The 27,783-nt window shown below is 40.9% G+C and overlaps 1 protein-coding gene across 5 annotated transcripts in view; it reads right to left on the reverse strand.

The window, feature by feature from the left end:
• Positions 1-27,783, reverse strand: part of CAMKK1 (calcium/calmodulin dependent protein kinase kinase 1) — a 362,689-nt gene that overhangs the window by 279,716 nt on the left and 55,190 nt on the right. For 2 of the 5 annotated variants that reach the window (XM_082244974.1, XM_082244973.1), the window contains exon 1: positions 14,844-14,910. The exons of the other annotated variants lie outside the window; for them this stretch is intronic. In XM_082244974.1, the coding sequence (XP_082101100.1) occupies positions 14,844-14,871 (28 nt within the window). In that variant the 5' untranslated portion in view covers positions 14,872-14,910. Of the gene's footprint in view, positions 1-14,843; positions 14,911-27,783 lie in introns of those variants that run through there. 5 annotated transcript variants of the gene reach the window in all.

Consider the following 27,783-nt stretch of genomic DNA (forward strand, 5'->3'; position numbering starts at 1 on the left):
GGAACCATCTTAACAGCTTCGTTTCAAACTCCTCTTAGAACTCCCATAGAATAAAACCTGGTGATCCATAACTAAGAACAAGGAATAACAGTTTATCCTCAGGCACCATTACTGACTCAGGTGCATGAATAAGAATCTACTTTTGGAAACACAAGTCTATACTGAAGCCAGCACATCTGGATGTCTATACAGGAAATTTACCTACAGACCAACAAAAGGTAGGAAATGTACAGTGAACCTATGCGCCCAGGAGTATAGTGTAGATTGAACTTAATGCTGCTACTTAAAACAAGTAAATGTAAGGCATTAAATATCATAAAAATGTTACAGTAAAGAACACAGTACAAAAATTCCAGTAGCACAAAATATCTAATGGTGTCGTAAGACCACAGTACACCTCAACAGGCCTCGTACACACGCAACAAATTTCCGCCGACCGGTCATTCGTCTTTTGTCCAGAGTGGTGTCTGTTGGTTGGAATGTGCTCTAGACTGCACACTAATTTTCCCGCACGACAGAATTCTACTTCAGAAGTGATGTCATGCGTTGGATTGCTTTCTTTGTGTTCTTTCGTCTCTAAGCATGCCTAGTCTTGCTCATAAGATTTTTCCCCATCGAAATCTGTACTGACTGCACGAAAATCGGACGTGTTTAGACGGAGGACAAAAATTTTATAGCCTGCACACCAGGATTTTTTCGGCCGAAAAGTCGGAGTCGGTTGTCGAGAGCACCATACTAAGAAGCCGAAAATCGGCAGATCGGTCGTCGGACGAAAACTCCCATCCGAATTTTGACTCGTGTGTACGAGGCTTTACACTCCGCCTCCACCGTGTCAGGAAAACACCGGACAAATGGGAGACTCACCAGATACATTTGCCTATCCCATCGCATGGATAAAGCAAATAAGCGCGTGATCTAATCATAAGCTCCTCTCAAAACGCCAGCTGCTCCTCTGAATAGATGCCTATTCATACCCTGCCTTTGGATCTGCAATGTGGTCGATCAGGACGATGGGGAGCGTTTTATGGAATGCGATGGAGACTCCTTTCGATTTCTGGAGCGAGTTGGTGCTTTGTATGCACCTGTTAAAGATCCTCATAGGGCTGTGCGTCATGGCAGGCCTTCTATCTCTCTCCTACAAAACAGGTTTGTCCATATTCCTCACATTGACAATCTGAGGAAACTTCACTCACTGACATCTAATTTCCCTCCTCAGTCGCACTGCAGGTCTTAGGCCGTAGGTGTACTGTGGTCTTACGACACCATTATATATTTTGCGCTACTGGAATTTTATACTGTGTTCTTTACTGTAACATTTTTATGAGATTTACATGCCTTACATCTGGTTGTCCGTTGCCAAAATATGACAGGCACAACCACTCATTCTACAGCTTTCCACAGCTTTTAGGGCATGCTTGGCTACAATAGCATGTTTTTTACCCCTGTGGATAGTCATAATAAAGTGTTATGCCCATACATCATCAGGTACAAATATTCTAAAATTAAGCACAAAAGCCATGAGCAATTTGCCACATGCTCATAACAATCTACTGTTTATGAAATTGAACTGCATGTAGAGCAACACAGAACAAAACATTATGATCATTCCCGAAAAAACATGCCGAAAATTAAAAGCAAGCTATAATGGCTTTCCTAACCTTCTAGGTAGTTTTCTTTTATACACCATGCCTACATTATTATTTCAAAGTAATTAGGCAAATTGCAGTGATCAAATATTCTAAATGAAAGGTTATGAGTGTTTATGCTTGAATACAAGGGAACTGTATTTTTTTTTTTTTATCTAAGCGGTTCCTGCTTAAATTATAAATAAACCTAAACAGAACAAAGTGTACAAGCATGGCAAGCAAAGTAATCGTATAATAACTATTTTACTATTAGGTTTATTTTCACAGCATTCATTTCAGGAGACAATTGTTAGAAACAAACACATAGGCTTTATCTTTGTGAAGATAAACTGAATATAACCGCTATTATTACCCACAAGCATAGCCCTTGGATGCAAGTGACATTACAGGCCAAGCAGTGTTTATGTTCTTTGTCACTTCAGCCTTAGCCTTAGATTATCAACCATCATTAATTTTTTGGGATGGTCTACAAAAATAAATAAAAATTATTTTAAAGCCTGTGAAAAAGGTATTGTTATGCTGCAATTTATTATACAAGGTGTATAATTACACCAATCTGATCTGGGGGTTCTAGTGGAAGACAGACTGAGCAATAGCATGCAATGTCAAGCTGCAGCTACCAAAGCTGGCAGAATATTAGCATGCAAAAAAAAAGGGGATATACTCCATAGATAAAACTATAATCCTGCCACTTTATAAAACTCTGGTTTGAACACATACGGAGTATTCCGTCCAGTTCTGGTCACCAGGCCACAGAAGGGATGTGCTGGAGCTGGAGAGAGTCCAAAGAAGGGCAACTAAATGAATAAGGTGATTGGAGGACCTCTATTACGAAGAGCGACTACAAGCAATAAATCTATTCTCGCTGGAGAAGAGACGCTCGACAGGGGACATGATAGCAATTTAAAAATACCTCAATGGGGACCCCAGCATAGGAAAAAAGAGTCAGTCTCAGGGAGTGTAAGAGGACACGTGGCCACACAATGAGATTGGAGGAGAAGCAGTTTAACCTTAAGCTGCGTAGGAGGTTTTTCACTGTCGGGGCGATAAAGATTTGGAACGCTCTTCCACAATTGGTGGTTTCAGCAGGGAGTACTGATATTTTTAAAAGACTCTTGGATGTGCATCCTAAACAACAGAACATACAGGCATATGGGAAATAATTATCAACTCTGACACACACACCTGCACAGGTTGAACTGGATGGACTATTGTATTTATTCAACATTACCTACTATGTAACCATGTCTTGTGGACAACTGAAAATATATTTGGTAGTATGCTGCCAAACAGTAAGGAGCTTTTTATACTTTACAAAGCTCTCTGTGGAGACATCATTCTCTACAGGCAGACATAATAGGTATATGATAAAATATCATTAATAAAGGATTTAGAAATTATATTATAAAGGATTCTTCTTATTCCTCTTATTTGCCATCTTTTGGTCTGCCAAATTGTGTTAGGGCTGGGCTCTTTTCTTTCAGTGCAAGGCTGCTCCGCTGCCGGGTTTTTACCAGCCACTTATTATTATACCACAGTGTATTAACTGGTTACTATTACTTGCCTCATTAGTCTAGTCTACAGCCAGCCCCTTCTGGCTATTTATACAGCTCTGCTCATTCCCTTTGTGCCCTCGTGTGGTAAACATCTCCAGTGCTTACCTGCTGTGTTCCTGTGTATGACTTTCCCTGGCTGACGTCTCCTCTGAATCCTGATTTTTGGCTTCTGACAATGCTGACTTCTGGTTTCTGATCCCGGCTCGTCTGATTGCCCATTCTGGCTTCCAAACCCTGGCTTCTGTTTTTGACTACGTTCCTGATCTGTCGTATTTTTTCTAAATATTTTTTTTACATTAAAGTGATTTTTATTTTTTTAAATAAACATGTTAAACTTACCTGCTCTGTGCAAGGGTTTTGCACAGAGCAGCCCCGATCCTCCTTTTCTGGGGTGCCCCGGTAGCGCTCCTGGCTCCTCCTATTCATCGGATGCCCCCACAGAGAGCGGCTTTCCATTGGGGCACCAGTGCGGGGGCGCTCAGGAGTACCACTGCTGCGTCCATTGACATAGACAGCAGGACTCAGCCCCGCCCCTCACTCCCGTGTCACTGGATTTGATGGACAGCAGCGGGAGCCAATGGCTTCTGCTGCTATCAATCTATCCAATAAGGACCCGAGACAGCGTCTGCGGCCGCTGGGCTCATGCTCGTCGCTGGAACGTTCAGGTAAGAATAATGGGGGGGGGGGGACAGCTGCGACCAAGAGGGTTTTTCACCTTAATGCAAAGAATGTATTAAGGTGAAAAAAAAAATGGAGACTTTACAACTCCTTTAAAGGTGTGATTTTAACTGCATCTTCTGTCTCTGCCTGGTTTATGGTTCCTAACAAATTGTTGGTAAAAGCTTCAAGACCATTTTTTAAATGGCTGTCAATAAGGAAAAAAAAAATCTGACTTGCAACCTTGCATGGCATCCTCCAGGGTTGTCATTAATACATGGGACTGAGTCAGGGGCGTAACTACAGGGGTTGCAATCGCTACCGGGCCCCATGCTCCTGGGGGCCCGGTAGCAAACCAGTGGGTGAACTTCCAGGATTGCAAAGGTCACACTTGCGACCGGACCCTGGCATTGCACCACTGTGGGGAGGCCCCAAGATTGCAGAAAGGGGGCCCACTGCAGAACTTGTGAAAGAATCCTGCTGCGGGACCGTAATAAAAGGCCATGGAACGATTGTAAAGAGCCCCAGGATTAGTGGGAAGAGCCCTGGGCTTGAAGGTAAGGGCCCCGGCCAGGGGTCTGGGGGGCCCTTCATGGTTTCTTGCATCAGGGCCCTGAAGGTTCTAGTTACGCCTCTGGACTGAGTCATATAGAACATATATTTGACACCTACAGTTTTAATTCTGAGAGCCTGGGCAGGTCGAAGTTCACTTACATTTCAAGAGTTTATTAGGAGAAGAGGACAGGGATGGCTAATAGGATATTTTTTATTTAAAGTACATTTACACTTTATGTAACTTTTAAGTAGGCTCCATTTAAATTTTTATGTACCGATGCTGATGCCATGAACAGCTTCCAAAGATGTGTTTCAAGACATGAGAGGGCCCTGTGCAAAGGTTTTAAGGCTTACACCATTACGTTTTCAAGAGAAGGACAATTACTACCGTGGTTTATGTTGAGGTAATGTGAATCTTACCAGTTAAAGAGGAACTTGCATCATGATTACCTAAAAACTCCAGAGTGCATTACTACTGTTTTCTTCAGACATATTATATGGTCTCATTGTACTGCAGAGCTGATTTAGAGTATCAGAATGTCGAAGCACTGTGTAGAAAGAAAACTTCCCTTTTTCATATGTCCTCACTTCCTATTAGGTTTTCGAAGGTCTCAAAATGTCTGTTTGATGGAACTGGGCTATGCTAAAGAAAATCTTTTTTTAGAAACAGAGTTTGTTATTGCTGTCTTCTCATTCTGCAAATGCTGGATTTCTGAAGGTCATACGGTCGGACCCTCTTACTTCAAAAATGACTTCAATAATCCAGAACAAGTAGGCAAAAAAAAAAGAAAGGGACTCCTGACCTTTCAAATGCATACTTGTTTCAAGTCAGTAACTTAAAAGTAAGGTTAAGCATAACAGCCAGTCAATTAACATTTTTAGAAAAAGGTTGGCAATAGAAGACCCTATTAGAAAGCCTTGACGCCGAGATGAATCATTTACAAAGGAGTAGACAGAGTCAAGCCCCTTATACTAAAAACAAAAAGGTACCACCATACAATTAAGGCCAACTATATGAAAGAAAAGACAATCTTGGACAATTCATAACAACCATTTTGTTTAAACCTTTACAGAAAAAATTACATCTGTCTAGTTGCTACACTTTTTCCAAGAGACAGATGGGAGGCTTTCACTTTCAGTTCTCCGTAAGATCCAGAGTTTTAGCCATGTCATTTTATGAACAAATTTATGTTGACTAAGTTAACTATAAGTTCAATTTACCAAAATGAATGAGGTTATTTTAAAGCGGAGTTCCACCCTGAAAATTGTTTTTTTCACTGTCCACTTGCTCTAAATTACCTGTAAAACAATTGGATAAATACATTTTTTTTTAATTCACTTACCTTGTTTTTAAAGAAAATATACTTACCTTACTTCCTCTCTCTGCGGCCACGGCCCGCCGTCACTTCCTGCTTGCGTTGACTCCTGGGAGCCGAATGTCATCGCTCCCAGGAGTCAATGCGCCTGCACCAGCCCCGCTCGTCAGTTATGGCGGATGCGCGTCATTCCCTGCTAAACAGCTTCTGGGCATTTTCTGGGCAATTTTCTTTTTTTAGGTTTTTTTTTCCCTTTATCATCACCTGGTGATCCAGCCAGTGACACGCTTCCTTTTTTAGGGTATCTCTACTCCACTGGAGGAGCAATAGAGACACCCTTGGTGAGCAGCACTGTCAGTCTAGAGAGATGGTAGTATTAGATGCACAAGTAGATTTAGATTGCCTTGACTAATTCCAGCTTACACTTTTTAAGCAGTTACAGCAATACTTTTTTTTTTTTTCTTTTGGGATAAAGGTTTTACATGAATGAATGAAAAAGCAGACCATTGTAAGCACTCCTGTCTGTGTTAACCACTTAAGCCCCGGAAGATTTTACCCCCTTCCTGACCAGGGTGTATTTTGCGATTCGGCACTGCGTGAATTTAACGGACAATTGCGAGGTTGTGCGACGCTGTACCTAAACGGATTTGACGTCCTTTTTTTCAAACAAATAGAGCTTTCTTTTGGTGGTATTTGATCACCAGTGCGATTTTTTTGATCATGCGCTATAATAAAAAAAAGAGCGACAATTTTGCAAAAATAATATTTTTCACATTTTTTATATGAAATTCCCCAAAAAAATGTAAAAATCAAAATGTTTTAAAATTTTTGGCCAATTTGTTTTCTGCTACCTATGTTTGGTAAAAAAAAATCACAATAAGCGTATTTTGATTGGTTTGCGCAAAAGTTATTGCGTTTACTAACTAAGGGAAAGATTGTCATTTTTGTTGTTTTTTTTTTAACGAGTAATGGCGGCGATCTGCGATTTTTTTTGCGGTACTGCGACATTGCGGCGGACAGATCGGACCCTTGACTGACATTTTTGACACTTTTGGGGGTACCAGTGACATTACTACAGTAATCAGTGCTATACATATGAACTGTTACTGTAAAAATGACACTGGCAGGGAAGGGGTTAACTTTATTAGAGATGCAGTGACTATGTGTGTCCCTAGGGGCGTCCTTTTTACTGTGCAGGGATGTGGCTGTGTGTGTAAAAACAGAGCAACGGTCCTACATAGCAGGACCGTTAGATCAGTGCTTTTACACAGGGAAGAATGACAGGCGGCTTTGTTTACATTAGCCGCCTGCCTTTCTCCCTTCACAGCGGACGATCGCGAGTGACTGGCGGACATCGGGTTACACGCACGGAGGTGTCCGTGAACGAGCCGAGGCGGGAGCGTGCCTCCAGCAGCGCGTGCCCGCCTGCTATTGGCTACCAGGCTAGTGACGTATATATACACGTCACTTTGCCTGGCCGAGGCTGACCGCCGCAGTAAGTAGTGGTGCGGCGGTCGGCAACCGGTTAAATGGTTTGCCTCATCCCACTAACTGCTACATTTTCTGGACAGCTTGGTCTGTTAAAGGAAATTGAAAAACAACAGACTTAGTTCTCACATCTTGCACCACATCTAAAAATTAGTCAGTTGCAATATTTGTCTGTGGGTTTAATAGCTAAACTCTGTGGCCATTTTAGTCCACTAAACTTGTATACATATCTGGTCTCTTTATTTAAGGTTCACATTCTTTATCTCCTTTGTACTATCTCATGGAATTTCCCATTAAAAAAACTTTATTTACAGTGGTTGTAAACCCTCACATACAGCTGCAAGAAAAAGTATGTGAACCATTTGGAATGATATGGATTTCTGCACAAATTGGTCATAAAATGTGAAGAATAGACTATCACAGTCTGCTTAAACTAATAACACACAAAGAATGAAATGTTGCCATGTTTTTATTGAACACAACATGTAAACATTCACAGTACAGGTGGAAAAAGTATGTGAACCCTTGGATTTAATAACTGGTTGAACCTCCTTTGGCAGCAATAACTTCAACCAAACATTTCCTGTAGTTGCAGATCAGACGTGCACAACAGTCACACAAGTAATTCTTGACCATTCCTCTTTACAGAACTGTTTCAGTTCAGCAATAATCTTGGCATGTCTGGTGTGAATAGCTTTCTTGAGGTCATGCCACAGCATCTCAATCGGGTTGAGGTCAGGACTCTGACTGGGCCACTTCAGAAGGCGTCTTTTCTTCTGTTTAAGCCATTCTGTTGTTGATTTACTTCTATGCTTTGGGTCATTGTCCTGTTGCAACATCCATCTTCTGTTGAGCTTCAGCTGGTAGACAGATGGCCTTAAGTTCTCCTGCAAAATGTCTTGATAAACTTGGGAATTCATTTTTCCTTCGATGATAGCAATCCGTCCAGGCCCTGATGCAGAAAAGCAGCCCCAAACCATGATGCCCCCACCACCATACTTCACAGGTGGGATGAGGTTTTGATGTTGGTGTGCTGTGCCTCTTTTTCGCCACACATAGTGTTATGTGTTTCTTCCAAACAACTCAACTTTGATTTCATCTGTCCACAGAATATTTTGCCAGTACTACTGTGGAACATCCAGGTGCTCTTGTGCAAACTGTAAACGTGAAGCAAAGTTTTGTTTGAACAGCAGTGGCTTCCTCTATGGTATCCTCCCATGAAATCTATACTTGTTTAGTGTTTTACGTATTGTAGATTCGCTAACAGGAATGTTAGCATTTGCCAGTGACTTTTGTAAGTCTTTAGCTGACACTCTAGGATTCTTCTTCACCTCATTGAGCAATCTGCGCTGTACTCTTGAAGTCATCTTTACAGGATGGCCACTCCTAGGGAGAGTGGTAGTAGTGCTGAACTTTCTCCATTTATAGACAATTTGTCTTACCGTGGACTGAGGAACAGCAAGGCTTTTTGAGATACTTTTATAACCCTTTCCAGCTTTATGCAAGTCAACAATTCTTAATCGTAGGTCTTCTGAGAGCTCTTTTCAGTGGTGTATTTAGGTTTTGTGCTGCCCTAGGCCGTTCTAAACTGGTGCACCCCCTAATTTAAATATGATGCAGCCCTTCCTGTAAAGGCCACACCTCTTCCTGTTTATGACCCGCCCTGTCATCTGTAAACCACAGACCACAACCACAGTCTATCAGTGCCCATCAATGTAGCCTCATCAGTTCCCATAAGGTCAGCCTCAGCAGTGCCCATCATCATACCATCATATCATAACAGGAGGTAGCAGTATGACCGCTTTATGGGGGGTGCCAGACTGATTTGCCTCCTGGACCCTGCCCTCCAGCCCAATTCTCCCTATAAGACTGGCATTATACTAAAAGTGTGTAGCGCATGCCAGCAGGGACCCTTTTTAGTGGGCGAGCCGGGAGGAGGCTGTTTTTTTTCTTGTGCATAGTGCAGCTTTTATGCTGCCCCCCCTGCAAAGTGCTGCCCTAGGCCTAGGCCTTGTTGGCCTAGGCCAAGATACAGCACTGGCTCTTTTGTGCGAGACATCATTCACATCAGGCAATGCTTCTTGTGAAAAGCAAACCCAGAACTGGTGTGTGTTTTTTTTATAGGGCAGGGCAGCTGTAACCAACACCTCCAATCTCATCTCATTGATTGGACTCCAGTTGGCTCACATCTCACTCCAATTAGCTCTTGGAGGTGTCATTAGTCTAGGGGTTCACATACTTTTTCCACCTGCACTGTGAATGTTTACATGGTGTGTTCAATAAAAACATGGCAACATTTCATTCTTCGTGTGTTATTAGTTTAAGCAGACTGTGATTGTCTATTGTTGTGACTTAGATGATGATCAGATCACATTTTACGACCAATTTGTGCAGAAATCCATATAATTCCAAAGGGTTCGCATAATTTTTCTTGCAGCTGTATACCGAGTGAAGTGACTAGCCTAAGATGATACACAGGGATGAAACAAATCTCCCTACATAAGTTTTACTTGTATATCCACAGTCTTCCCTTTTCTACACTCTTTGAAAAGTGCAGATTGTGTTAGAAATCTTTCTTCCTCATTCAGCAATGGGTGGAGAGTCTGGGCTTACACTGTGTGAGAGATAATTGGAGTAAAGGAACCCCCCTCCACATAGGCAGAGGAACGAAGGAACAAGCAGAGCTGCAGTCTGAATAGACAAGCTCAGTGCGAATATGGTTTACAACCACTTTAAAGTAGAACTATAGGCAAAACGTTCTTTCCCCATTTAGGATAGAGTAGGGGAAGGTTATAACCCAGGTCAGATTTTTTATTTTTTTTGCCATCTTTGTCACTTTGGGGAGATTTCCCTTCACTTCCTGCATCAAAGCCAAACAGGAAGTGAGAGGACATTCATGCAAATTAAAGGATTGCCTTAGGGACCCCCAGAACTATTGTCCCCATTGGAAGATTTCCTCTATTTTACTTTTCTGGGGACAACCCAAAATTTGGGATTTTCATTTACTTTCATTTTCAATGATAACGGTATCCAGTACAAATAGAGAAGAATAATCTCCATAACAGGGACAGAGACAGCAATAAAAACTGATAGGTGTTCTAATCCCTCTCTATTCTTTTCAAAACTAAAAAAGTTTTACCTTGAGTTATTACTTTGTTTTTCCCTTTTTTATGTCCCTGGAGTAAGAATGGCCTAACTTATTATGAACACGCCACATCCCACCACATGGGTTTTGCAAGGCATGATCACTTCCTTACCCATCATGAAAATACTATACTTAGGTTTAACAACAGCCATTATGTGTACAGAGACCTATACATATTAGAGAAGAAAAAAGAGAGAATCATCGTGAATGCTTTCTGCCTGGAATAGTGTAATTGAAATGCATTTCTTCACATTTTAACCAAGGTAGCCTAGAGGGGAACTTTGGGTTACCCTAAAACCTTAATACATTTGCCTATTTCTCACATATTTAATTACAGAATATTACGTAAAGAATCCTGTTGTTTTAACAAGCTAGAAGCTGCATTTTAATTATGGTTTAAGCCTTGGTTTTCTCTCCTGCAGTCTATTTATTAATATAGTACACAGTTCTCTACAACCGTTTTAGTGAAGCAGACGCAGATTAGGTTATTTTTTTTGGGCCAGAGTTATCGGTTTTTCTTGAACTACCTATATTTCTTATCCATCCCTTCTTTGATGTAAAGGTCAAACAAATATCAAAACCCAGAAGTGGACCTGCTTATTCCACAAATACAGCTGATAAGAATTTGGTATTAAGTGAGCTTTTCTGTGTTCCGATGAGCAAATTATAACCTTATTCTAAGCCATCTGGTCCCCCTGAGATCCATCTGCACTTATTAGAAATAAGGCAAAAAAGACAATATGTGGTACAATATGTGGATGGATGAAATTACAGAGACGTCCAGAGCTTGAAAGCAGTAAAGCAAGCTGTATGCACACACACAGATAAGAAAAAGCTAGTCCCGGTACCTGCAAAATACTTAATTTGCTAATATATCTAAAATATACCCCAGTAACGTAGACTAAAAAGGCAATATACGCAAGCCAGAAATAAAGCAATGAATGGCAACCAATTAATAATGTTTAACGTTATGAAGGATAAAATGTATGGGACATCCTGATTTTACTGGTAAAATAAAAGCATTAATTAAGTAAAAAATACATCTGTAATAAGATGTACTTAAAATGTATTTCAAGTCAAAGAATTTTTGTTTTGGATAGGATTGGGAAGTAATAAAAACTAATTCTACATTTCAAAGATCATATAAAATTTTGATCAATTAAACTGCTAGGAGTATTGCCAGTCCTTGGCACCCAGGTCACATGCCCCATGTCTTCTACAGATGGGTCCAAAGCTATTTTCCTGCGCTCAAGTGATAAGCTTGGAGGTGTATAGTGTGAATAGCTTTCGTTCTGTGCCAGCAGCCTTGCTGCCCCCTGGACAATGGGTATTCTTGGGATTGTAAAAAAATAGAAACAGAATGGCGCACCGACCTAGTGCATTACCACAATAAATACTGAATCACTAAGTAGTGAACCATAACTTTGGCTCTGAAAAAGAGGGTTCTCCCTCAAAACGCGGCAGCCATCAAAGATGCCACCTTGTCTTACAACACCACTAGTTGACCACCACAGCAGACCTGGAGGCGATTGATCTCACTTGCTATGCAAGGAACATCCTATATAAGTTGTGTGTATTTAAAGTATAATAATTGTGGCTTTTAAATTGAAATAAAAATGTATTGCGGTAATGCGCTAGGTCGGTGCGCCCTTCTCTTGCTATTGTTTTACACTTGTACAGAGAGCCCTGGGTCTCCTTTGAGATATGGAGATTATACACTCTTTGTGTTATGCCATTTTGAGACATTGTGTATATACAGTATCTCACAAAAGTGAGTACACCCCTCACATTATTGTAAATATTTTGTTATATCTTTTCATGCGACGACACTGAAGAAATTACACTTTGCTACAATGTAAAGTAGTGAGTGTACAGCTTGTATAACAGTGTAAATTTGCGGTCTCCTCAAAATAACAACACACAGCCATTAATGTCTAAACCACTGGCAACAAAAGTGAGTACACCCCAAGCAAAAAATTTCCAAATTAGGCCCAAAGTGTCAATATTTTGTGTGACCACCATTATTTTCCATTATTTGCCTTAACCCTCTTGGGCATGGAGTTCACCAGAGCTTCACAGGTTGTCACTGGAGTCCTCTTCCACTCCTCCGTGATGACATTACAAATCTGGTGGATGTTAGAGACCTTGTGCTCCTCCACCTTCCATTTGAGAATGCCCCACAGATGCTCAATAAGGTTTATGTCTGGAGACATGCTTGGCCAGTCCTTCACCTTTGCCCCCAAACTTCTTTAGCAAGGCAGTGGTGGTTTTGGAGGTGTGTTTGAGGTCGTTATGTTAAAAATTACTGCCCTGTGGCCCGTTCTCTGAAGGGAGGGGATCATGCTCTGCTTCAGTATGTCACAGTACATGTCAGCATTCATGGTTCCCTCCAGTAACTGTAGCTCCACAGTGGCGGCAGCACTCATGGAACCCCAGGCCATGACACTCCCAAAACCATGCTTGACTGTAGGCAAGACATGCTCGTCTTTGTACTCCTCACCTGGTTGCTGCCACACATGCTTGACACTATCTAAACCAAATAGGTTTTTCTTGGTCTCATTAGACCCCAGGACATGGTTCCAGTAATCCATGTCCTTAATCTGCTTGTCTTCAGTAAACTGTTTGTGGGCTTTCCTGTGCATCATCTTTAGAAGAGTCTTCCTTCTGGGAAGACCGCCATGCAGACCAATTTGATGCAGTGTGCGGTGTATAGTCTGGGCACTGACAGGCTGACCCCCACCCCTTCAACCTCTGCAGCAATGCTGGCAGCACTCATATGTCTATTTCCCAAAGACAACCTCTGGATATGATGCTGAGCACGTGCACTCAACTTCTTTGGTCAACCATGGCGAGGCCTGTCCTAAGTGGAACCTGTCCTGTTAAACCGCTGTATGGTCTTGGTCACTGTGCTGCAGCTCGGTCTTGGTCACTGTGCTGCAGCTCGGTTTCAGGGTATTGGCAATCTTCTTATAGCCTAGACCATCTTTATGTAGAGCGACAATTCTTTTTTTCAGATCCTCAGAGAGTTCTTTGCCATGAGGTGCCATGTTGAACTTCCAGTGACCAGTAAGAGAGTGAGAGCGAGAAAACCAAATTTAACACACCTGCTCCCCATTCACACCTGAGACCTTGTAACACTAATGAGTCACATGACACTGGGAAAGGAAAATGGCTAATTGGGCCCAGTTTGGACATTTTCACTTAGGAGTGTACTCACTTTTGTTGCCAGCAGTTTGAACATTAATGGCTGTGTGATGAGTTATTTTGAGGGGACAGCAAATTTACACTTATACTTAAATTTACTGTAATACAAGCTGTACACTCACTACTTTACTCTGTAGCAAAGTGTCATTTCTTCAGTGTTGTCACATGAAAAATAAAATATTTACAAAAATGTGAGGGGTGTACTCACTTTTGTGATATACTGTGTGTGTGTGTATATATATATATATATATATATATATATATATATATATATATATATATATATTATCTACTTTTTGCTCCATCTGTTATTTGCTCATCATAATGTAACATTGCAGTTTTTAGACCAATACATTTTTGTTCAGTTAAAAAGTTTATATTAATCTAAAATTTGTTCAAAGTGGTCATCATGGTATACTACCAGACCCTAAACAATGTGATTCTTTGTGCCCAGAGGTGCCTCTGGTCTATTAGTACCCGAGAAACACCCCGGGGCACCGAGCATCATCGCACCTATCCAAATTAATGAAACTATGCTAGATAACATAAGCTCATAGGTGTGCAGCCAGCCCTAAGCTACAAAGTGCTGAGCAATAAGTCTTATTGGCTATTCAGCACAGCAGACCGTATAAAAGCTAAGTAATACACATAGAAAAAAAAAATGGACCTTGTAGTGAAAATATTATTTGTCTCAACAGATCCCATATCTATACAGCAGACAGGTAAATTCAGTTTTAATACATACAAATATACATACACAAGAATTGCCTTACATATGACATGAAAAAGATTAAAAATTAGCCTGAAGGTTACTCTTACTGGAATACTGAAATCTATAAATTATTCTTTATTAAAAGTTTTTTTTTTTCCAAGTGTAAAATGAAGCAATAGTATAATATGGATCTAGATAAACAAACATTTTTTTTCTTAATGCATCATATTAATATATAAAATAAGCCACAGGCCCTCTAAGAGTAGAAGGCTAACAAGTACAAGTCAGTTAAATCACTGCTCAGTTAATCGAAATTCCTATAATTCTTCGATATAATAATAAAACATGATATTTTTATAATCAGAAAACCCAAAAAAAAAAAAAAAAACCTGGTTAAAAAAAAACATATTCTGTGGGTAATATGTATTGTTCCAAACCCATGGAATAACTAGGGACCAATAAAGATAACAATGTTGGTACAATAACTTTCAAATGTCTAAAATGTATAATTATGATAAAATGTTATATTTCTAATTTCTACAGGGAAACAAAATAAAGACTCACCAATCCAACAGGCATTTACTCGTACCATTTAATTTGGCTGCATGATACAGTTTGATTGTGATCACCACCTCACTAGCTCCTGCTGATATCTAAGCTTTAAAAAAAATGTATATTTTTTCATGTTTGTGAATAAGTTAAAAATAAAACACTAAAATAAACTACAATCTGACTCAGTGTAGAAAAATGACAGAATTTCACATTTGTGCATGAATTCTCCTTATCATTTAGATAGGATGCACTCTATTGTGTAGTAAAAAAAAAATAAAAAAGCCATAAATGCCTGTCTGAGCTGCTTAAACAGGCCCATGGAAAAAAAAAATTTAACAGGCCCGTAGTTCAATGTTTCAAGAATCCTTTGGCACATAAAGAGTGGAATGCCTTTGGAATGAGCTGCCTTTCCTTTTGAAAGCATGAAGAGGTACAACAGTGCAGTTGTCAGCAGTGCTAATCATATCGGCAAAGCCTCTTTTCATCTGCACACCTAGGTGACCGCTGCACTGGGATTAGCTGTTGCCGCATTTAGTACAGTAAAGAGTTTATCTTCATTGTGTTTAGTGGATGATTGTGAAGACACTCCTTCAGTGTAAATGTTCTCTCTTTACATACAACCACAATGCACTGTCTCAACAGGATTCTTTTCCAAATCTAGCACTTAGTCTCGTGCTGCAAGAACATTGGTGACTGTCTGCTGAAATGCTAATGGTCCATGTCATGTTTATTGAAGCCAGCAGAGAGATCCTGCATTCCAGGCATCCGTTGCTCCCAGAGACCAACGCAAAGAAATCAAACAAACATTCTGTATTCTGCTCAAAAGGTTAAAAAAAGGACATTATCCCACCATTTTACCAGCATTACTTTATAAATACCACACACAAAACACAAGTGAGTAAAACTGATGTTCTGCGTTGCACGACAGAAAGCCAAATTTTTCATGGGGGGGGGGGGGGAAATGTGCATACAATTTATGAACAGCAAAAACAAACTACTTTTGCTTTACCTTTCCTATAGCAGCAGTGCCTGCTTCTCTAATCCATACTATGGTTCCCCACCCACCTTTCCGAAATTCCTGTGCAACTTTTCACTTTCTGAGAAGTCCAAACTTGCACAAGGCTAGGAATTTCAACAGCCCCAGTGTGACAGAACTTAAAGTGGAACTTTATTCAGAAAATTAAGTGCCGCTAGACCACCTCCGGCTGGTCCATTTTGTCCGATCTGTCCGCCGCAATGTCGGAGTCCCGCTAAAAATTGCTGATCGCTGCCATTGCTAGTAAAAAAATAAATAAACAAAAATGACAAATCTTCCCCCTAGTTGGGATTTTTTTTTTTAATACCAAAAATATGTAGCAGAATACATATTGGACTAAAATGAGGAAAAAAATAGATTTTTACATTTTTTTCATTGGGAATGTTTTACAGCAGAAAGTAAAAAATATTGTTTTTTTTTTTTTCAGAATTGTTGCTCTTTTTTTGTTTATAGCGCAAAAAAAACAAAAACAAAAAAAACCCGCAAAGGTGATCAAATACCACCAAACGAAAGCTCTATTTGTGGGAAAAAAAGGACATCAATTTTATTGTTCGGGCAATTGTCAGTTAAAGCATTGCAGTGCCGTATCGCAAAAAATGGCCTGGTCATTAAGGGGGTAAATCCCTCCGTTACAGAAGTGGTTAAAGATGGTAACTGCCACTCAGGTGGCAAAAACGAAACTGTGGGGAGGCATTAGGAGTGTCATATGTGCCCCCATGCCCCTATACACAGATTTCCCAGGTATTCAGAACTCTTTTGGCAGAATGGTATAGCAGGGCACCAAAGCACAGATAAGAGGGAACACCTGGTCAGATATGGTAACCTGTACAGAGCATGAACAATGAGCATCCAAATTTGGCATCAAGCACAAATAAGGGAGGTTAGAATATATGATAAACGGAAAAAGTTTTAGGCCCCTTTCACACAGGCTTTCCGATCCGGTCCGCCTGTCAGTTTTTCAGGCGGACCTGATCGGATGCTCCATGTACCTCTATGGAGCAGCAGATGTCAGCGGTGACATGTCCGCTAACACCCGCTGCTATCCGATCCTATCCTGTCTGTGAAATCCAGATGGATGGAAACCCTATTTTCCATCCCTCTGGAGGAGGTCCGTTTTCATCCGATCTCCCATAGAGGAGAGCGGGGCTCTGACAGCTCTATCTCTGCAAAGTGAGCGGAGACGGACCTGTCATCCGCCTTCTCATCAGGGATCGGCGGATCAATCCTCCCTGAGCAAAACGGAGTCTGCCGAGCGCACCGGTCGTGTGAAAGGCCCCTAGGCTTCAACTAAAGGAGGGAAGGATTTCAACCCCTATCAAAACTTTATTGTTGTTTGTGTCCCCACTGAGTAAATTCACACTGCTCTCTAATTATCAGGCTAGAGCTGCGCGATTAATTGTTAAAAGTTGCTATCTCAATTCGACCCCCACACGATCCTAATCCAGCATTTCCATGATTTATGTAATAAGTGCAAAGGAGTTCCCCTGCTCCCAGCTATAAAAAAAAAAAGCAGCTAGAAATGTTTATCAACATTACTCAGTGCTGAAAGATCTTCTTATCTGTCCTTCTGTTTATTCATTTACAGATCAAAAGGGATTAACGAAATTGTTCCTCTGTTTCACCCCTTATTAGCCCTTAAATTACTCTAATCATCCTTAACCACCCGTTACTCTTCTTCTCCATTTATTCTTTTTTTATTTACTTCTATTTTATAAGCTTTTAATAATTAAAACTTTTTTTGTTTGCTTTGTTCATTAATATTTTTACACCTTTAACATATATTTACAAGTTTCACTTCGTAAAAAAACACAAAAAAAAAAAAAGTATTTAATTTTTAAAATAAACTTTTCAATGCTTAAACTATTGCTAAAATTTGAAGTGTAAACAAAAAAGTTGCGGTAAGTATCAGTAATTGGTATCAGCGAGTACGAACAAAAAAAAAAAAGATCCCAATATACCTTAATAGTAATTTTTTATTTCTTTACACGTTACATTATTTTTCAATACAGTTCTTTAAATTTGATTGAAGCAAAGAGTCTTATTTTGCTGCCATCTTGTTTGATAAGCTAATGTTCAGGGGTTGTAAATCTTTAAAATAAAAAAGTTCTTCAGAATCGTGATCTTTATTCTAAGCAAAAAACTTGTGATTCTCATTTTATCCAGAATCATGCAGCTATCATTTATCCTGGTATCCACTGACACCAAGACAGATGGGAATGATGACATTTTTTTTTACAGTTATCTCAAAAAAATAAATAAATAAATATATAAAAAAAAAAGAAGAAGAGGTGAGGGATACCTGTTCCAGAAACAACTGTCTGGCTATACACTAGTAGATTTTCACACAAATGTTTATAAGAATATTCATACGAAAATTCTCAGTACAAACGATGACCTGGCAAAAGTACTTCAATAGTTCTTTAGCTTTTAGGCTCCTTTCACACTTGTGCGACTTGTCCTGTGACTTGGCACTGCAAAGATGCATGACAAGTCGTACTCCATAATTTCCAATGAGTACCGTTCATATCTGTGTGACTTCAAGTCGCAACGACTTCAAAGTAGTCCCTGCACTACTTTGATCCGACTTTAATGAGATCTGAGGTCCATAGACCTCAATATTGTTTCAAGTCCAGTCAAAATCGTGGCAAAAAAACTGAGGCAAAATCGCACGACTTTTAGGTCACACAAATGTATAAGGGGCCTTAACATCCCATTTTGAAATATTATATATATATATATATATATATCCTGGGGGAGTTTATGTATTAAGAACCAATCCTAAACAGAGTATTTTTTTAAGGAATAAACAAAATAAATCAGCATGATTTAAAATGTGTTGCTAAAATAAAAAAACACAAAATATTTCTTCAAGTACAGTCAGGTCCATAAATATTGGGACATCCACACAATTCTAATCTGTTTGGCTCTTTACACCACCACAATGGATTTGAAATGAAACAAGAAAGATGTGCTTTAACTGCAGACGACTTTCAGCTTTAATTTGAGGGTATTTACATCCAAATCAGGTGAAAGGTGTAGGAATTACAACAGTTTGTATATGTGCCTCCCACTTTTTAAGGGACCAAAAGTAATGGGACAATTGGCTGCTCAGCTGTTCCATGGCCAGATGTGTGTTATTCCCTCATTATCCCATTTACAAGGAGCAGATAAAAGGTCCAGAGTTCATTTCAAGTGTGCTATTTGCATTTGGAATCTGTTGCTGTCAACTCTCAATATGAGATCCAAAGAGCTGTCACTATCAGTGAAGCAAGCCATCATTAGGCTGAAAAAACAAAACAAACCCATCAGTGCCCGTTCACATACGAGCGACGCTACTTCGCACCGCGATCTCCGAGGTCACGGGCAGCGGACTTCATAACATTGAAGTCTATGGCGGTCGCCTCCGGGTCGCCCCAAAGAAGCTCCGGACCCTTTTTTTAAGTCGGAGCGACTTGTGTCGCTCCTATTAGAACGGGTCCGCAGCTTCCCTATGGGAGGCGACCTACGGCGACCTGTGAGGCGACCAGGACGCCTCACAGGTCGCCTTAGTGTGAACGGGGGCTAAGAGAGATAGCAAAAACATTAGGTGTGGCCAAATCAACTGTTTGGAACACCCTTAAAAAGAAAAAAAACGCACCGGTGAGCTCATTAACACCAAAAGACCCGGAAGACCGCGGAAAACAACTGTGGTGGATGACTGAAGAATTCTTTCCCTGGTGAAGAAAACACCCTTCACAACAGTTGGCCAGATCAAGAACACTCTCCAGGAGGTAGGTGTATGTGTGTCAAAGTCAACAATCAAGAGAAGACATCACCAGAGTGAATACAGAGGGTTCACCACAAGATGTAAACCATTGGTGAGCCTCAAAAAACAGGAAGGCCAGATTAGAGTTTGCCAAACAACATCTAAAAAAGCCTTCATAGTTCTGGAACAACATCCTATGGACAGATGAGACCAAGATCAACTTGTACCAGAGTGATTGGAAGAGAAGAGTATGGAGAAGGAAAGGAACTGCTCATGATCCAAAGCATACCACCTCATCAGTGAAGCATGCTGGTGGTAGTGTCATGACGTGGGCATGTATGGCTGCCAATGGAACTGGTTCTCTTGTATTTATTGATGATGTGACTGCTGACAAAGTCAGCAGGATGAATTCTGAATTGTTTCGGGCAATATTATCTGCTCATATTCAGCCAAATGCTTCAGAACTCATTGGACGGCGCTTCACAGTGCAGATGGACAATGACCCGAAGCATACTGCGAAAGCAACCAAAGAGTTTTTTCAAGGGAAATAAGTGGAATGTTATGCAATGGCCAAGTCAATCACCTGATCTGAATCCGATTGAGCATGCATGTCACTTGCTGAAGACAAAAATGAAGGGAAAATGCCCCAAGAACAAGCAGGAATTGAAGACAGTTGCAGTAGAGGCCTGGCAGAGCATCACCAGGGATGAAACCCACCGTCTGGTGATGTCTATGCGTTCCAGACTTCAGGATTTGCAACCAATTATTAAAAAGTGAAAGTTTGATTTAGGATTGTTAATCTGTCCCATTACTTTTGGTCCCTTAAAAAGTGGGAGGCACATATACAAACTGTTGCAATTCCTACACTGTTCACCTGATTTGGATTTAAATACCCTCAAATTAAAGCTGAAAGTCTGCAGTTAAAGCACATCTTGTTTGTTTCATTTCAAATCCATTGTGGTGGTGTATAGAGCCAAACATACTAGAATTGTGTAAATGTCCCAATATTTATGGACCTGACTGTATATGAGTAGCCAATACTTTTCTTCAGTTTTGAATTGAGTTGGGGTGGACCAAAACCTGTCATTTAGTTTTTGTTGTCTGTATCATATTAATGAATTTTTCCAGAGTTTCTTGCCCTGGCCATACACTAATAGGATTTTGTTAGATATTGTTGGTTTGACTTTCTAATCATTGGTGGAGTCAAATCAACTGTAGCAACAAGAACATTTGAAGGAGCAGGATAGAAAATTTTTCCCAAAAGAATTTGTAATCGTGAATGTGTTTTTCATTGGGGAAAATCTATCTTATCTATCTTTTTTTTGTTTCAGCATGAAAGGTTATAAGCACATATTTCTTACAACCTCTGGTGATTTTATTTCTGTGACCATCTGTTCTTTTTCACATGTCCCACTGAGTGGTAGGAAAAGAACCAGGTGTTTACTGAATAGCTCTATACCTGCTTCCAAAATCTGAATGTTTTCACCCTGCCATTATTTACTGCTCTATTTTGTATTGTGTTTTTAGATTTGTTTGAACAATTTGACCATTTAGGCTTTATAGATGTTTGGTCATCTCTCCTAGATGCCTTTCCTGCTGGCAGCAGTGTTTTTGCAGAAAAACAGTTTGACACTTGCAAACGTGGCGCGTTTTGGAAAGTCAAACATTTGGGCGTTACTTTATTTCATCGGGCAGAATAATCATTTATTCTGGCCATTTAAATGAATTAACCGTCAAGCCCTTAACGTGCCTACCGTTAACGTTTTTTTTTTACTAGTAATGGCGGCGATCTGCGAATTAATGTGGGCCTGCAACATTGCGGTGGACAGATCGGACCCCTAACTGACATTTTTGACACTTTTGGGGGTACCAGTGACATTACTACAGTAATTAGTGGCAGTTCCATCTTAAGAGCATTAAAGGGCCCCGCCTACACAATCACCCACGAGAATAAAAATGCAAATTATCGATAAGGCGATATTTATTGGTACAGCAGTGCCAGGCTAATGACAGCTTCCAAGTTCGGCGGCTGGGTCTGGTGAACACACAGGAGTCAGACTCAACTGTCCTGTGTGTGCCTGTTCCCATGGAGGCAGACAGGCATTCCTGCAGTTGTGGGCTCCCCCTTCACGGCCCAAGTAGCCTGACAGCAGAGCAGGACCGACAGGCGCTTGCCACCTGCTAAGTTTGGCGATGGGATGCACATGGGAATTGGGACTAATGCTTGCCTGGGGCTGGGTCCCTGGCCAGGTGGGGCCCCCTGGGCAAGTGCGGCCCATTCGGAAAGATGGCCCTGATCAGTGCTAAAAATATGCACTGTTACTGTAAAAATGACACTGGCAGGGAAGGGGTTCACAGTATAGGTGATCAAGAGGTTAAATGTGACCCTAGGGGCGTGATTCTAACTGTGGAGGGGCATGGCTTGTGATGTCACCACAGAGACATGTGATCCTATATAGCAGGATCACATGGCATCTGTGATCATTTCAGGGAGAAGTACGGACGGCTGTGTTTACTTCAGCCGTCCGTCCTTCTCGGTCAGCGGCGGGAGATCGCGAGTGGCCGGCGGCCATCGAAGCCACCTGCCACACGCACTAACTTCCCCGCTGACGAGGGGGGGGGGCGCGATCACCCTCTAGCTCCTCCCAGGCGAGCGCCGTACATGTACGGGACTTTGCCTGGGAGTGCCAGACTGCCGCCGTACATCTGCAGCGTGCGGTCGACAAGTGGTTAAAAGAAAATTGCCAGATGCCCCATAATGGCAGTGCTACAAACATCCAATAAGCATGAGGTCCTAATGTTAAGCTTATTTTTAGATTGATGATGAAGTGGTGTTTTACACCAATTTGACATTTTGCTTGCAGACTTGGTTGCTTGGGATTAAAAGAGCTGGAACTCCAGTCTGCCATCAGCCTGTGCATAATTCAGTCTGGGCCAATTTTGGCCATTCTGGGCAGCAGTTGCGAAGAGGTGGTTTATGGCAATAATCACATTTTGACAGACTATGCTGCTACACTGACACAGATGAGAAAAGGTAGGGGGTGTTTTAGTAGCTCCGTCTGACTATAAAGTAGTGTCAAATGGTCTCAGTCAGATTTAAGAGGGTAATATGAATTAAAAAAAAAAAAAAGTGAGGAGAGAAGCTGAATCCTTGGAGAGAGCCACAATTATCAGTTGAGGACAGCGAAGGTCAGTCATTTAGGCACCTTTTGGGTCACTAAAAATTACTGCTCAGTGTGCTTCACCTATCTGAGCAATCTAAAGTGTGATGAGGGCTCACAATTACGCCCCCATCATACATACGGACTATTCGTCCGTTTTTCATCCATCCGTTGACGAATGAAAAACGGACATGAATGCATTCCCATGTAAAAACAGATGTAAATGGATGATCATTTATTTACATCCAACAAGAAACCACAGCGCTATCCAGATATAGGTGATGTAGATAAAGCCTTCAAATGATAAAAAAAAACAGTGAAAGGTCTGAAAGTGTTTATTGAACAAACAGTTATTGGTATAAGGTGAAAGTAAAATATGATACCAGGCCAGCCTGACCAGATGGCTCTGGGTCAATAGCTGCTAAGACCGGTGGATGGGATGGAAAAGGCCTCTGTGGCGTGCTTAATACTACTGAGTAAAGTCACAGGCGTTCAGGAGCCAGGTCAGGCCTGCTGGCTCTCCTACGTGACGTCACCGCGACCAGAAACTCAAAAGCGTAAGTGCCAATAACCGGATGCAGAAGTCTTCGTGACCAGCCTGGAATGCAAGGGGGAGCGTTGCCTTGACAATGCGTTTTGCGCGCATGCGCTTTGTCAAGTCACGGAATAAGCGACAACGAAGGCCATGAATAAGGTGAGCGGGGAGTGGACAGAGCGTGTGTGTATATCTAGACGCTTAAAATACAAATGTTAATATTACCGTTGAAATAATACTAGTAAAAATAATGAAACTGAAAAAAAAATAAAATAAATAAATTAAAGTAGCAAAAAAAAAGAAGAAAAATAAAAATCCAATTAAAATAAATATAAAAATAAGAATAAAATGGAAGTTTAAACATAAGTAACAATTCAGAAATATAAAAATAAATACTATTCCGGATGTAAGCACATATATATATACGTGTGTACACTTAGGTAAACCCACCCACTTGAATAGATGACAAATGCGCATTGGGCACATACAAGTCAGAATGACAAAGGAAAAAAAAAAGAAAAGGTTTAGGAAGAATTTTTTGTTGTTGGAAAAAATATATATTTGTCGATATAATATATGTTAAGACTCTCTGCCATATCAATGAGCTACCATCAAAAATACACTGTGTTCACATAATGGTATGCACTTCAAGGTCCTCATTGATCCCACAAGGAGACAAAGACCCAAATTTAAAGATCCAGAAAGTCTCCCTCTTACACAAGAGGGAGAACCTTTTGTTAGTGGTCAAAGTGCCCTTGGGAATGGCCTCAATCGCCATAACTTCCAGGAAACTAATATTCTTCTTGTGTGCCTGTAGGAAATGGCGAGGGACACTGTGTTTGTCCCACCCTTCACAATAAATCTACGATGTTCGCCAATTTGTTTCCGCATGGGTCGTGTTGTGCGTCCTACATATAGTAGGTTGCGCGAACACTTCAGAATATAAATAACATATTCTGTTGCACATGTAATAAATTGTTAAATGTGAAAGATATTACCTTTATTGTCACTGATGGTGGAGCATCAATGCGTTACGAATTGACACGTAAGACAACTTCTTTTCTTGCAAAATAGGATCTAATATCCGACAGGGGTCTTTCATTGGTAATTTTAAGTTTACTCGGAGCAAGAATATTTTTTATGGTTCGTGCTCTCTGGAACGTAACCTGTAGTGTGGACGGTAGAGTGGGCCCTAATCTCTGATCTAACTTTATTATATTGAAATGTTTACAAATGATTTTGGAAATTGATTTATATTGATCATTGTAAGCTGCAATGAATTTGAATGTATTGGTGTTCTCCTTTGACAAAGTAAATTTTGGGTTATGACATGAAGATGTTCTATGTAGATCAAAGGCCTCTTATCAGTCCCCTGAGGGTACCCTTTTTCTAAAAACTTTTGGGACATGACGGCTCCTTGTGAGATGTAATCATCGACCTTAGAGCAATTCCTCCTCAGTCTGTTGAATTGACCACTGGGGATATTTCTTTTCCATGCCGGGTGGTGGCTACTCGAAAAATGGAGGTACGAGTTGCCACCAGTAGGTTTGACATGGTTCCTGGTGGCAATAGTTTGGTCATTGTGAGCTAGGACTAAATCCAAAAAGACTACCTCATTAGGATCTAAAACATAAAACAGGCCCATAGAGTTGGCATTGCAATGAGCCAAAAAGGAGGCGAACGCCTCAAGGCCACCATCCCAGATGAGCAGGACAACATTTACATCCGTTTTCATCCGCTTCCATCAACATTGTTTTTTTTTTTAAATATGAAAGCCCAATTTTCATCCGTTAAAAAAACAGATCGGATGAAAAACAAATGACCAACAGGTGACAAACTGATTAAAAACTGATGACAACGGATGACAAAGGATGAAAAACTGATGTGAAACTGATGTTGATTGAAAAAAACTGATGACAAAAAGACGTGACTGAACTGATGAAACGAACGGTCCGTATGTGTGAAAGGGGCCTTAGAGAAAAAGACTATTAGCAGTAAGAAATTACTCATAGTAACAAAAAAAAAACAAAAAAATGGGCCCTCTGCATTTTAAAGACAGTAGTTAGTGTTGCAGCTTTAGGAGAGAGAACCATCACTGAAATTATACTTTTTTTTCTATAATAAAGACATCCATTTACCAGAAATGATTTGCGCTCAAGCTACCATGCTTCATTCTACTACTATGCTATTACAGATATATTTAACCAATTACACAATTTCAAGAAAAGCTTCCTATACACAGAAGCTAGCGCAGTTTTCGAGCACTTGTATAGGTCAGTGACTAATGGAACACCTTTCATGTCAATAGGTTGAACATATATTACGCTAAAACTTAAACTGAGCTTTCGATCTTAAAAATCAGATCACAAAAAAATTCTAGCACAAGATCATATGCTATTCTGGTAATATTTTTTTTTTCATGTTTATAATCTACGTTGCTATAATTGCCCACGGGTGAGGCAAAAGTAACTGTTCAGCTAATAAAATGTTTATTGTTGTTTTCAAAATCTAAATGACCATAGTAGATACATGCCAATGAAATCATATGGATTTGTGTTCTTGAGAATTTTGCCAAGAACATGTAGCTAAATGACTTAATAGAGAAAACACAGACTTCTAAAGCAGGCAGACCTGTATACACATGGAGGACTGCTGAGCACCCAAATGGAACATCAAAGATAAGCTAAATGGAACATGAATGGTCTCTGTTGAGAGATTCATTCCCATTCAGGCAGATTCATAATGGTCCTCTGGCTTTTTTCAGATAGGTTTTTGAGGAGGTTATCAAATGATATTTAGTTTTAATGTTTCCACCAGAACAATGATTTACTGAGAAATCCTACCAAGGAGGAACTGGCTGACTTTCGGCCAGTGTGTACAGCTCCCAGTCCAACAGAAGGCGGTTGAGCATGCTGGTAGACCAGCATTCCAGAGCTGACCAGTGTGTTCTGGCTGCCGGGGGGGGGGGGGTGTAGCCAGCTAAAAACAGATGGATGGGGATCTGTTCCCCATCCAGTGAGTGGATCGGATTGGATGACAGACTAAGGGGCCAAGCCTAACCCCTGGAAAACAACCCCACGCCATAATCCCCCCTCCACCAAATTATTTGGACCAGTGCACAAAGCAGGGTCCATAAAGACATGGATGCGCAAGCTTGGGGTGGAGGAACTTGACTGGCCTGACCTCAACCCAATAGAACATCTTTGGGGTGAATTAGAGCTGAGACTGTGAGCCTTCTTGTCCAACATCAGTGCCTGTCCTCACAAATGCACTTCTAGAAGAATGGTCAAACATTCCCATAGACACACTCCTAAACTTTGTAGACAGCCTTCCCAGAAGAGTTAGGCCCCGTACACACGCATCGAAAATTGGCAGGGAATGATGCATCAAGGAATGATGCTTCCGACAACCGACTCCAACTTTTCGGCCGAAAAAAATCTGGTGTGCAGACTATAAAATTTTTGCTGGCCGTCAAAACACGGCCGATTTTCATGCAGTCAGTACAGATTTTGACAGGGAAAAATCTTATGAGCAAGACTGGGCATGCTCAGATAAGAAAGAACACAAAGAAAGCAAACCAACACATGACATCACTTCTGAAGCAGATTTTTGTTGGGCAAGAAAATTCGTGTGCAGTCTTGGCACATTCCAACCAACAAAACACAACTCTGGACAAAAGACTGACGATTGGTCAGCCGATAATCGTTGCGTGTGTATGGGGCTTTAACCGGTTGCCGACTGCGCACAGTATATTTACTGCGGCAGTCAGCCCCGGCCAGGCAGAGTGACGTAGGTCTACGTCGCTCGCCTGTCACTGGGATTTGAGCCAATAGCGGGCGAGCGCATGCCCGCTGAGGCGCGCGCCCGCTGAGGCTCGTTCAGGGAGTGCGGGCGTGTGACCGGCGGACCCGATGTCCGCCGGTCACACTACGATCGTCGGTACAGCGGGAGAAAGGCAGAGCGGCTTATGTAAACAAGCCGCCTGTCATTCTCCCCTGTGTAAAAATGGAGATCAGACGGCTCTACTATGTAGAACCGTTGATCTCTGTTTTTACAATAGTAGACATGTCCCACTACAGTTAGAATCACGCCCCTAGGACACACTTAACCCCTCCCTGTCCAATACAGTTAACCCCTTCCCTGCCAGTGTCATTTTTACAGTAACAGTGCATATGTATAGCACTGATTACTGCAGTAATGTCACTGGTAACCCCAAAAGTGTCAAAAATGTCAGTCAAGGGTCCGATCTGTCCGCCACAATGTCGCAGTACCGCAAAAAAAAAAAAAAAAAATCACAGATCGCCGCCATTACTCGTTAAAAAAAAAAACCACCAAAAATGACAAAAATCTTTCCCTTTGTTAGTAAACGCGATAACTTTTGCGCAAACCAATCAAAATACGCTTTTTGCGATTTTTTTTTTACCAAACATATGTAGCATAAAACAATTTGGCCAAAAATGTTAAAAATTTTTGAT

This window comes from Pelophylax lessonae (assembly GCF_965119305.1).
Source record: "Pelophylax lessonae genome assembly, chromosome: 2".
Taxonomy (NCBI): Eukaryota; Metazoa; Chordata; class Amphibia; order Anura; family Ranidae; genus Pelophylax; species Pelophylax lessonae.